The sequence below is a fragment of the Rhinatrema bivittatum genome, chromosome 8 (genome assembly GCF_901001135.1).
Source record: "Rhinatrema bivittatum chromosome 8, aRhiBiv1.1, whole genome shotgun sequence".
Classification (NCBI taxonomy): Eukaryota; Metazoa; Chordata; class Amphibia; order Gymnophiona; family Rhinatrematidae; genus Rhinatrema; species Rhinatrema bivittatum.
In genome coordinates this window covers 170,711,034-170,723,842 of record NC_042622.1, presented here as the reverse complement: position 1 = coordinate 170,723,842, position 12,809 = coordinate 170,711,034, and the positions used below count along the sequence as shown (strand labels likewise).

The window sequence follows — 12,809 nt, the reverse complement described above, 5'->3', positions numbered from 1 at the left end:
AGGTCCTATATCCTTGTTTAATGTAAGGCTGATTTATTACAGGAAGCCCATACCATTCATATGTTATTTTTGATCCCAGTTCCTGTAACCCTGTTTGATGTAAGGCTCTCGTTTTATGCTTCCCTCGTTTCACTGTAAACCGATATGATATGTACTGTTTGCAAATGAATGTCGATATATAAAAGTTCAAAATAAATAAATAAATAAATATGGGTGGGAAGACCTGGATCCTGGCATCTGCTGAACTCTTCTTTCCTGCTCTATCACTGTGTGATCCAGAAATCATCTGTAGTAGCAGGAATTAAATCTTTTTTTTTTTTTTTTAATTTCTTTATTCAATTTTCATTCAAAACAATTTTCAAACAAAAATATACCATAAGTAATTTTGATACAATAAAATAACATAAAATTGGTACATACTTAAACAAAACTTTGTATCTCAATTACATCCAATAATTGGGGGAAAAGTCATATAAATTTCATGTTTCAAATAACTTTATCATTAATTAGAGGAGAGAGAGCATTTGATTCTTTTAACCATCTAAATTTCCTCCTTCTGTATTTTTATCTTGTAAAAACGTTTCCAAATGTAATGGGTCAGAAAAACTAAGGGCCTGATTTTAAAAAGCATTTACTCACTTAAAACTGGATTTTACTCGAGTAAATGCACTTTACTCGTGTAAGTGGGCTTTTGAAAATTGCTACAATATATGCCATGAATTGTCCATAGGATTTGCTCACATAAGTGCACTTTATTCAAGTAAATGGCTTTTGAAAATTGCTACAATAGTAGATACACTTATGCATGCAATTCCTTTTGAAAATTACCCCCTAAATCTATTTCCCTGAAAAGTAACATAACATATACTTGGGTATTTTAGGAAAAAACTGGCACCAATTGCCAGCAATTTACTTTTCAGAGAAAGGAAATGTCTCCTTTTAGCCTGTGTGGCTCTTGAGACAAGCAGGAATTAAATTTTAATGGAAGTTGTTGCGGTCCCAGTCGCACGGCTTGCGACTGGGTCCTTACCTTCAGCTCCGGGCCGGCAGCACTGGGGGAGTCGCCTCTCGGGAGGCCCGCGCCTTGCTGAGCCTGCTCAGGCCTTCTCGCGGCAGCGTCTCCACGAGGGAGATGCCGCCCAGTCTCTGAACGTGACCCCTCCCCTTCAGGGCACGCGCGCACGCGGCGAAGCCCAATTTAAAGGGCTTTTCCCGCCGGACTGCGGCCCACCCCCAAAATGACGTCAGACGCCAGCTTGTATTTATGCCAGCGTCTGCTTACAGGATATTGCCTTGCAACAAGTGCCTCTTGCTACAGTGCCTGGATCTCTGCTTCTAGCTCCGATCCATGTCTCCTGTTCGGATCCCTGTCTCCTGTTCGGATCTCCGACTCCTGCTTGGACCCTTGTCTCCAGCTTGGATCCTCTGCTTCCCCCTGGATCTCCAGTTATGGATCCAGATTCTTGTGTCCGGACCTTCGGCTTGTTTTCTTCGGTTCCTGACCTCTGCTTGCTTCTGACTTCGATTCCTGCCGCCTGCCTCGACCTCGGACCTTCCTGTCTCATCTCGTCTCCAGTGATCACCTAAGTTCCAGCGGCCTGGGACCTCACGAGCTCCTCTCGGGGGGTCCGCAGGCTTCCAGGGCGAAGACTCCATTCCAAGCTCGCCTTGACACCACCTACTGGCCTACTGCCTCGCAGCGGAGAGCCCTCATCTACTATCCTCTCACTCTCCTAGGCCGGCCCAAGGGTCCACCACCTGACCGCAACAGAAGTAATGTCCCTCTTTAGTTGATAAGAAATATTAATACTGTAGGTCAACAGCACAATTTCAAAGGGATCAGTTACCTGGCTTTAACCCCCTGGGGTATGCATGTATATTTACCAGATTAAGAAGAGATGCTCTGTACAGAGTGGTTAGGTCAGAAGAGTTAATTACTGACGTTCAATTGAATTTTCAAATCTACAAACAGTTTTATCTCCTTCCTCCAGCTGCAGATACAGCAAGTACAGTGTATGTGAATACTTCTAAACCCACATACGTGTAAGCAAACTTTCAGAGAGAAACCTTTCTAAACATGTAATACGCTGGAGGAAAGGGGGAAAGGGGAGATATCATAGAGACATTTAAATACCTCCAAGGAATAAATGCACAGGAGATGGGCCTCTTCCAGCAGAAAGTGGGCTCTGGCAAGGGCTCATGGGATGAGGGTGAGAATCTAAGGGAATACTTCTTTCCTGAAAGGGTGGTGGTCACATGGAACAGCCTCCCTGTTAAGGTGCTGGGGATCAGGACGGTACCAGAATTCAGGAAAACATGGGACAAGCACAAAGGATCTCCGAGGGAGAGGAAGTGTCTATAAAGCTGAGTAGGAGATGTGGATGGGCTGTATGGTTTTAGTCTGCTATCATGCTCCATGTTTTAATGATGTTTCAGAACACCGGATCCCAGCCTAGGCTGTGATTATCCTGGAATGGTAAAGGAACAGCAGGAACCTGCCAGTTCTTATAACTTTCTCTGAGCACTTAACATAGCAACGTAGTAACACAAATGGTCCATCCACTTTGCCCAGCAAAATGTTTAGATTGTATTTGCCATTTCATGCAGATTACCCCTATGCAGAAATATTACACCTAAAGTTACACCACTTCTTCACTTCCATCCTTTAGCGATCAGAGATCCTCTGTGTTTATCCCACACCCTTTAAAATTCCAGCACCTCTTTCAGGAGGGCAGTCCATGAATCTATCAGCCTTTCCCTGAATAAATACTTCCTGATGTTTTACCTTGGAGTTTAATTCCATGAGTCCTAGTTCTACAGCTTTTGTTTCATTGGAAGAGCTATGATTCCTGTGCATTATTAATACCTTTCAGGTATTTAAAAGTCTGTATCATATCTCCCCTGTCTTTCCTCTCATTCACGATATATATACTAGGTCCTCCAATCTCATCTCATAGGTCTTCTGGTACAAACCCCATTCTATTTTAGTTGACTTTCTCTGGACCACTTCTGTCCTGGCTCTATCCTTTTTGAGATACGGTCTCCAGAACTGAACACAGTGCTCCAGATGGAGCCTCACAAAAGACCTGTATAGGGGCATCATCACCTCCTTTTTCCTGCTGGTTATGCCTCTTTCTATGCAGCCTAGCATACCTCCTGCCTTAGTTACCACCTTGTCACATTGCTTCGCTACCTCCAGATCATCAGACACTATCACCCCAAGGTATCTCTCCTGGTCTGTACACCCCTAGCACAGTTTCTTTAGATTACTGTACTCCAAATGCATGATTCTACATTTCCCTGCATTGAACCCCAGCTGCCAAACTTTTGACTACTCCTTGAGCTTTCTTGGCTTATGTTACGATACTGCTCGCGGAGCCCATCCCATGAGTAGCCTCTCACCTGGCCCGATGCCGGTGCAGGCCGCTTCGACCTTCTTAAGTGGCTTGGAGCCCCCATTGTTACTGTTGCCTGCGGCAGGGAGGCTGTCGCCGATTCCTCCTCTTCGCGCAGCAAGAGCCGCTGCCGGGACCAACCCTGCGTGGCAGGGGAAGCCACGGTGTCTACTTCCTTGCGTCTAGGAAGCCGCTGCCAATGCTCCTCTTCGCGGCCCTGGTGCCACCGCCATCTGTTCATCTTGCAGCAGGAGTGCCACTGCCGTTGCCTCCAGTTATGCAGCAGAAACGCCACCGATGCCACTGCCTGCTCCTGCTCGTCCCTGGGTGTTTGCATAGGCACGCATGCACGCCTCTTCTCAATATTTAAAGGGCCAACAGCAGGAAAAGCCCCACAGCCCCAACGGATGATGTCATCTTCTTGGGCCTTGCCCAGCCTTATAAAAGGGCTCAGCTTGTTCTGCTCGGGGCCTTCACATCGGATCTTCATGGTCATCCATGCTTCCTCTGTCCGGTAAAGGTCTGCCTTTGTCTAGATGGTTCCGTGTTTCAAATTAGATGTTCCTGGTCTCTGTGAATGTTCCTGTTCTTCATTGGAGCTCCTTCATCATCTCTTCAGTGTCCTGATGTTCCATGTTCCTGATGTTCCAGTTTTGGTCCTAATGTTACCGTCTCCGGCTCTTCATCCTGCTTCCAGGTTTCCTGCTCGTCCATCTTTCTTGGCGTGTCATCGTCATGGTCCATGACCAGCCCATGGGGCTGTGTAGGGCGCTTCATGAAATGAGGCCAGTCTTCACATCTGTAGTGCAAGTTTCCAGAAGGCCCTTGCTTTTAATGCTGAGGTCTGTTCCTGATTCCGAGTTCTGAATCCTTGAATCCTAAGTCTTGAATCCTGTTCCCGGTCTTTGGAGTTCCTTGTTCCTGCTTCTGTCCATGCTCTAGACTGAAGCCGGAGTCTGCTCCACTTCAGTGTGGTCTGCGACCAGCCAAGGGCAGCTGTGTAGGGTACACCTCGGTGCAGGTCTCTCCTGAATCTCCATCATATCTCCAGTTCCAAGTCTTCATCTTCTCGTCAGGAGTCTGCTTCACTTCCGCCATGGTCCACGACCAGCCATGGGTGGCTATATAAGGCGCACTGCAGTGCAGTACTCACCCTATACTAGTGCCTGAATCCTGAATCCTTGTCTGAGTCTTCCAAGTTCCTCGAATCCTCTTCAGAGTCTTCCAAGTTCCTCAAGTCCCCGTTTGAGTCTTCCAAGTTCCTGAATTCCATGTCTCGTCTTGTTCCTGCCCTGAGCCTCCGTCTGACCTCACGCACTCATCATTCTCAAGCGGCGGGTCTGGAAGGGTTACCGAGAGGCTGGAGGGCTACTCTTGAGACCATCATTGCGTTTCTGTGTCTCACCTGTGCGTATAGGTCCAGTGGAAATCTGAGCCTGCCTTGTTTCAGTTCCTCGATCTTTTGTCTCAATCCTGGTCCAGCCTTGTTTCCATTCCTACCCATGCTTGGACACTCTCACCTCCCACGTTCTGTGTCTTGGGGCCCTCCCTGAGCCGTGCCATGGTCCAAGGGCTCATATCCCTCTAGAGCAAGCGACCACATCTCCACACTCACAACAGCTTGCTTCTCATTCTCTCTATTCCTTTAAGAGTATCACTCTGTTGCAGATCTTAGTATCATCTGCAAAAAGACAAACTTTACCTTCTAACCTCTCTGCAATATTGCCCACAGCGATATTGAACAGAACTGACCCTTGAGCACTCCACTTATCACCATTCTCTCATCAGAGTACATTCCATTTACCGTTATATATACACTGTTGTCTATCGGTCAACCAATTTGTAATCCAATCCACCACCTTGTGACCCATTCCTTTCCATGTGGAACTGTATCAAAAGCTTTGCAGAAATTCAAGTAAACCACAATGAGTGCTCATCCCTGATCTAATTCTCTAGTTACCCATTCAAAAAAAAAATCAATCAAATTCATATGACACGACTTTCCTCTGGTAAAGTCATACTGCCTTCAGCCCTGAGTTTGTCAACAGGCACCCATTATGTCTGTACCTAGGGTGGCAAAAATTTAGGGGCAGCAGGCTGGCTAAGATTTGCTGCATTCCAGCTCTGCTGAATCTCATTCAGCAGAGAAAAGCCCTCTGCTACCTGTAACAGATCCTTACAGAAGGTGGGGGTGTGAAAGCACCAAAAGTGCCTAATGGCGGAAAAATACTATATCCGTCCCTGGCTGCCTTGGATCCTGAAACCCATTGGATTGAAGATAGTTCACTACCCTTTCCTTCAGCAGAGTCTCCATTAATTTCCCACCACTAAGATAAGGCTACCCGGCCTGCAGTTTCCAGCTTCCTCTCTGCTACCACTCTTGTGAAGCTGGACCACAACCGAACTTCTCCAGTCTTGTAGCACCACTCCAATCTCCATTGAACAGGTCTTTCAGTCGCCAGCATGTATCTGAGCTTCCCTTAATATCCTGGAGTGCATCTGATCAGGCCCCATGGCCTTGTCCATTTTTGCATTTGCTAGTCCCACCCCTAGTTTCACTTCCTAGCCCACCAATGCAGAGAGCTGAATGAGCGGTTTTCTCTGAGTCAGAACTCACCACTACTGGACATGGGGCACCCAAGCAACTGGTAACCTCAAGCACTGCCCCCAAATTCTGAGTGCACCCTCTCCATATCACATCCAAACCCCATCATTCCCATCAGATAGTGAATCTGGATTTGCATCACATTTAACACAAGATGGAATAACCCTTGGATAAGAATAGCACATATCTAAATAAGTGCAATCAAAGGCAATCAGTGCAACTGCTATAAATATATAATAAACAGAATAAACATCTGTGGTTCTAAGCTCTATATTGCCATTGATTTGTAAAGTCCACACATGTTGTTTTTCAAAAAGTCCATTATCTGTTCTTTACCATAAAACATACATTTATTGCAGCCAGAAAACCTTGGCATTTGATCATTGGATCATAGTTTGACAAAATGCCTCAAGTCATTTCAGTAACACAGCAGTCATACAAGTCAATCAGATGCTTTTAGTGTCTAGCCATGAGAAACTCTCATCATACACTAAGAACATCTCACATGTCATAAATAATACCACAGAAATGTCGCTTTCTGCACAATACCTCAGTATTTGAAATGGTGAAAAGATGGGCACTTTTGCTAAATGCTTGGCCTCTTTGTATATTATATGCTTCCTTTAGATCCCAGGAAACTCAGATCTTTTAGTTTCGTGAGAATGATTATTACAGTAAACAAGGGTCTGCCACCTGTGGCCAGTGCTAGAGATGTTGGGCCTTACCTTTTCTTCAGCACGCTGGCATCCAAGTACTTGTGAATTCGAGGAGGTGTTCCTGGTGGGATTCGCTCCTTGGCCATTAATGGAGCTGTTTCGTTTGGTCCTTTATTCATAGTTCTGCAAATTAAACATCACTGTGCATAAATATTCTCTGTCCTTCCCAATTAGCCATTGGCAAATGGAAATATTCAAGTCTCAGTTTTCTATGTCTCCTTTGAAATTATCGCAGGCCACAAAAGGATTTGCTAATGCCGGGTACCACTCAGGCAACAGTTTGTCCAATCACTTTTTACATACTTCATTCAGCAATTTGAACAGAGATAGTACATTATTTTGCTTTTGGTTCATATACAACAATAAAATGCTTTTAGAGATTTTGACAGCTGTTCCTGCATTTGCTGTTCAAATATTGTTTTCCTAAAAAAATGTTAAAAAATGCTGTTGTACTGGTCAAGAGTGATCTGGACATAGCATAAACAGTTGAGCAGTGCCATCAGGGTAGGAGACATTTAAAATGGGCATAGAAGCAACAAAAGAAATTGTCTTTGTGGGCTGGACACCAATTTAAAGGACCAACAAGAAAGATATTGTAATACGTGAGCTTTGAAGACCTCATAGACCTCTCCAGATGTTAAACAAAGGATAAAAAAGGATGGAGGCCTTTAAAGCTTGTCTGCTCTTATATGGGTTCCCTTTTCTTTTCTAAAAGGAAAGGATACAGAGCGACACTCTTTTTAAGTACTAGATATTAAACGGTTCCCATGCTCTCTGCCAGCAGGAAGTTATGCACAGAGGAGATCTGGTCCTACGGCAGATAGTCTGTAGACCTTGGTCATGATCATCCATCTTCGAATGAAAGTCACCTGTTGCTAGTCTGTGGGAGATTGTGCCCATGCCAGTGAACAAAAATACCAGAGCTCCCCTTTTATAAACTGCATCCTACTCTTTAAAGTTACAGAACTTAGTAGTATAATGAAGACTTTATTTTTTTTTAACTCTAGATTTACTACCTGGACTTCTCCTGAAAGAAAGCAGAGTCCTATTTCCCAGTATGAGAACAGCAATCTTCAGAACTCATTCCTTCCTAATGTCTCCACTTCTTATTTACATGCAATCTACCTCAAATCTGTATGCATTCATTATCAGTGCCTTATTCTTGTAATCTACCTCGGGCTTACTCAGGGCCAGTGCAAGAGTATTTGGCACCCTAGGTGAACCTTTGGTCATGCACTCCCTTGCCTAACTTACCTATTAGCAGCGGCTCCAGCATTGCACTCCCTCCTTCCTATGGCAGTGGATCTAGCACAGCGCTCCCTTCTTTGGAATTGGCTGTAGCACAGTACCCCTTTGGGCCTTGTGCTGGTGGGATTTTGCTGCCCCAACATTTTAACATCTAAGCAACCACCTACTTTGTCTAATGGAAGCACTGACCATGGCTTTACTTTTAGGAAAAGAAGAACAATCAAATTCTTACAAATAAATAAATAAACACATACATTAAAATAAATAAATAATTGGCACCCAATAAGGACATCAGCCCTTCAACATAGATAACACTAATACTGTAAGTTTCTAATAATTATTTTAGGATTTCAGATCAAATCCCTTGCATTACTTTGTATAAAGCTGAGAAATGGCCGAGAGTTCTGATAAGTCTCGTTTGATGTGACCACCCCTGGATAAATGTCGCGCATGATAACACCATAAGGTCAGTATTCAAAACTAAACATTTAAATGGTTAAATTGGAGTTATATGGCTAACTTGTGAGTTATATGGATAATTTTGAGTTGGATGACTAACTTGGAGTTAAATGAATAACTAGGATAACATGGAGCTGGATGAATAATTTAGAGTTAGATGGATAACATGGAATTAGACAGTTAACTCATGAGTTAGATGGAGTACTTGGGAGTTAGATGGATAATTTAGAGTTAGATGGATAACTTGCCATTTAGATGGACAACTTGTGAGTTATCCATTTAAAGGGCTTTGAATATATTTTTTAAACTATTTAACAACTTTTTCCAATACATTAGCAAAAATATTCAAAGAGACATAGGAAACCAAAAGCGATGTTGTATATAAAACAGTCAATACAAAGATCCACGAATGTCAATTTGCAGTACAAGGCCCACATTATTCAGAGATACTTTTACAATAATCCAAAAAGGGACCCCACACCCCAACAAATTTGTAGTGTGAGTTCTGCAGGTCATATCTCAGTAATTCAATATCAGCAACATCTCGCACTTGCTGTCTCCGGTGGCTCAGCAGAGGATTAGTTTTCCAAAAATTTGCTACTGTGAATCTGGCAGCCAACAGCAAATGACCCACCAATTTCTAATTTTTCAAGGGAATCCCCGACCCCGACCATTTGCCCAGCAAACCCAATTCAGGCCCAAGGAAAACCGCAAACCCCAGGATATTGGCAATTTCTTGTGTAACCTCATTCAAAAATATTGAACACTTTGACAGTGCCACCCCATATGTAAGGGCTTTGAATACTGGCCTCCTTGTGTATGGTCATCTCTCTGACAGGTACTCAGTAATCAACAGGGTGGCAGATTCAGATCACAGAGCCCCTATACTCTGCCTAAATTACTTCCTGTAATGCTAGAGACTCCACTTGACCTCTAGCTTTGCTTTCACTTCTTTGCGGCTAAGGATCCTTCTGCATATCCTATCCCATTTTCTTAAATTCTGTAAAATTCTTGTGTGTCTTATTTAAGTGCAAACAGTACTAGTATAAAAAGAAATATCCTGTAGCAAAGACAGCATTTCAGAGAAATTCTGTGGCTTGACTCTGAAAATGTAATTTAATTAGCCACATAAGTAATGTTGTTAAGACAGAAAATGTCCATATGACATCCTCTTTAATTTTGTTAGCTGGTCTTTTGGGTAAAAAGAAAGCATGTTTAGATATAGAGATTAATAAATCAAAAAGAAGTAAGCTCCCAATCACTGTTGAAAAAAGCCCTCAGAAACTTTGCTTTGTAAATAAAGGAGGAGATTTTTGAGATTGGATTTCTTGTATACAATCCTTCTGTTCAACAAAGGCATAAACTAAAGACTGCAATGAAATGCATCTCCAGTCCTGATCAGTGAAAATAAAACCCATTGACTCGCCTGTAGGGAAGGAACTCACGGGCCAGTCCAGCATCCAGGAGTAGTGATGGAGAGAGGTCCCAAGCAGATTGGCAACTCCACAGCAGTTCTGGCAATGTAAGAGGTCCTGTGCTCCTGCTTTGATGCTGCGACGCTCTGAGACAGAATAAACACTGGCACACTCCATCACAACATCCTTATACTTGAATGGAAGTCAAACTCGACAAACCTGCTGGCCCACACTCCACAGCTGCACTCATACAGTGTCAACAATTATCAGGAGCAACAATAATAAAATTCCTATGGATCCAGCTGAGTCACTTTTAGGATGAGCCACAGCACCTGCATGTTGTGCTTGGACCAGCCAAAGCAGCTCTTCGTTAGGTAATAAGCATGCAGTCAGGAACGTGGCTTTTAGAAGAGAGGGCATAGAAATATGCAGAGCCTGCTGTTCATTTGTGGCTTCTTACTTTGAGTCCTATGTAAACATTAGCAGGCACTGTGGATGGGAATCTCATATTAACTGGTAGCGAAGATCCAGGCAGCTGGTAACCACTGGAAACTGCCTCCTGCTCACAGCAACCCAAAGTTTTATCATCATCATTCTTATTTTTATTCAGTTTATGTTAGTAAAGATGAGCATTTACTGGACACTTCTGCCCAGACAGTTTTCAAAGTAAGCAAAATTTTGATGCATTAGGGAAAACAAATGTATACCCCACCTGTCTACTAATATAGACAGGTAACACATTGCATACACAATAAAACCAAAAAGCAACATAAAACTTTACAAAATAATCATTCAAATGGCTCAAATCAGTTCTATAATTTGAATTATTATATCTAAATCTCAGATGAACTGACAATACCTCTGCATAGTGTAACCCATAAGGGTTAAAATAAAAAAACATGTAATTCCCTGGATCTCAGGCTGGGAAATTGGTGTAGGGGAAAAAGCAAAGGAGGGAAAAGAAATTTAAAAAAAAGAAAAAGTTCTAAAAAGAGGTAAGGGGGAATAAAAAGGGCAAGTTTAGGTGTGTCTGAATGAAGGTTCTGTATGGCTGTGGCTGTCACGGGGTCACTGAGCTTGGGACGGCTGCTGTCAGCAATGGCATTCCAAGTGTGACAGTTACACAGTGAGTGGGTGGGCAGCCTTGAGAGAGGAAGGTTGTGTATAAGAAGATCCTCTCTCTCAAAGGCATTTTTTGAGTTTTTTATGACAGTCTGAGAGTGTAAGGGGGTGAGTGTATGAATGAGAATCTTAGTTAACTTAGAGAGCCCCGCGGGAGTTTGGCTCTAGCTTGTGATGGTGGTAGGGACTCTTTTTTTTTTTTTTTTTTTCTCAGATTTTTCACATACAATATATGAAATAAGCATAATAAGAATACGGTAACATAATAGGACAACAAGGTTACACACCTTTCTTCATTTAAAACATACAATATGTAACAAAGGAAATTATACCTTAATATAGGAAATTTGGGGGCAAGTAGAACATAAGGAGCAAATAAATTGCAATAAAAAAAAAATACTAGGAAAATGATAGGAAGGTACCCCTTTTTTTTTTTCAATTACACTTCTGGAGTAGTATTAGGATGTCCCACCAAGAAATCTCGCAGTTGTTTAGGGTCAAAGAAGATATAATTATTACTTTGGTACCAAACACAACCTTTACAGGGAAATTTTAATACAAAACGGGCCCCCATACTTGTGACCCTTTCTTTTAAGGCAAGAAATTCCTTCCTGCGTAGATGAGTTGATCTAGTAAGATCAGGGTACACCCAAATCTTTGCTCCATAAAATAGAGCTTGTCTGTTTCGCAAAAACAATTTCAAAACATGATTACGCTCAGATAAGAACGCAAAAGATATTAGCATTGATTTCCTTTCCTTAATTTCAGTTTCTATCGAAAGTTCCAATACTTGGGATATATCCAACGATGGTAACTCTTCTCTCTCTGCCTGAGTTGTCACTCCTGGGAGATAGTAAGCTTTTGTAAAAACTGGAAGAGCCGCCTCTGGAAGCTTTAGTATTTCTTTCAAATATGTTTTAAATAACTCAATGGGTGATATCACTCTGACCACTGGGAAGTTTAATACACGCAAATTTAGTAATTTTGAGTTATTCTCTAGTTTCTCTATTTTCCTTTCCATGGCCATTTCAGATGTTATAAAGTTTTTCTGCAAAGTTTCCATTTTTTGCAGGCGTTCCTCGTGGCTCTGCAGTTTCCCTTCAAAACTTTTAACAGTTTCTTTATTTTCTTTAATCTGATTTTTAAGTTCAAAATTCGACTGTGCAATAGACTTTAATGCTGAATCAATAGCTTTTAAGGCGTACCATACCTTTCCAAGAGTTATATCTTCAGGCAGTCCCAGGTTAACACTAACCTCTGTGGTTTCCTGTCATGGTCTTTCCTGCACTCCAGAAGTTGCCGTTTGTTGTTTTCCTGGATTCCCCTCAGGGATAGTGTCTAACTCTCCAGTTATCACCTCAAATATACCGCCGGGTTCTGTACCTCTCGGGGCAGTAGTGTCCACATCTACACCCCGGGTAATCACCTGTACTCCGCCCGAGGTCTCAGAATGGACACCGCCTCGGGTCAGATCCGGGAAGGAAAGAAGACTCTGCGTAGGAGGTGTTGGCCGTAACGGCTCGCCAGGGCTCAGTGTAACATCCAAGGTCAGGGGAGAATACGCATGCTCCTCCAGCGTTCCCCCAGCGACCGGCCCTTGTGGCGTCGTGGATACCGCCGTCAGGAAGCCCTCTATCCTCGGCTGAGAAGGGCTTGGCATCGGGGAACTGGTCTGTGCTCCCCGAACCTTTCCCTTTCTTTTAGTGTGAGGCATGTTCAATAGGTATTCTTCAAAGGGAAAAACGCCGTGGAGGAGCTCGCTTCCTGCATGTCCTATCTGGCGGCCATCTTGCCCCCCCAGGGACTCTTAAAAGAAAAGGAAAGGAAAAGAATTTTGTTGAAGTTTTGT

The 12,809-nt window shown here is 43.1% G+C and overlaps 1 protein-coding gene across 1 annotated transcript in view; it reads right to left on the bottom strand.

Annotated features, from left to right (window-relative positions):
• The window catches only part of LOC115097591 (transient receptor potential cation channel subfamily V member 3-like), a 57,992-nt gene that overhangs the window by 39,892 nt on the left and 5,291 nt on the right, over positions 1 to 12,809 (bottom strand). Inside the window, exon 4 of the mRNA XM_029613529.1 lies at positions 6,726 to 6,839. Within this exon, the coding sequence (XP_029469389.1) occupies positions 6,726 to 6,839 (114 nt within the window). The remainder of the gene's footprint in view (positions 1 to 6,725; positions 6,840 to 12,809) is intronic.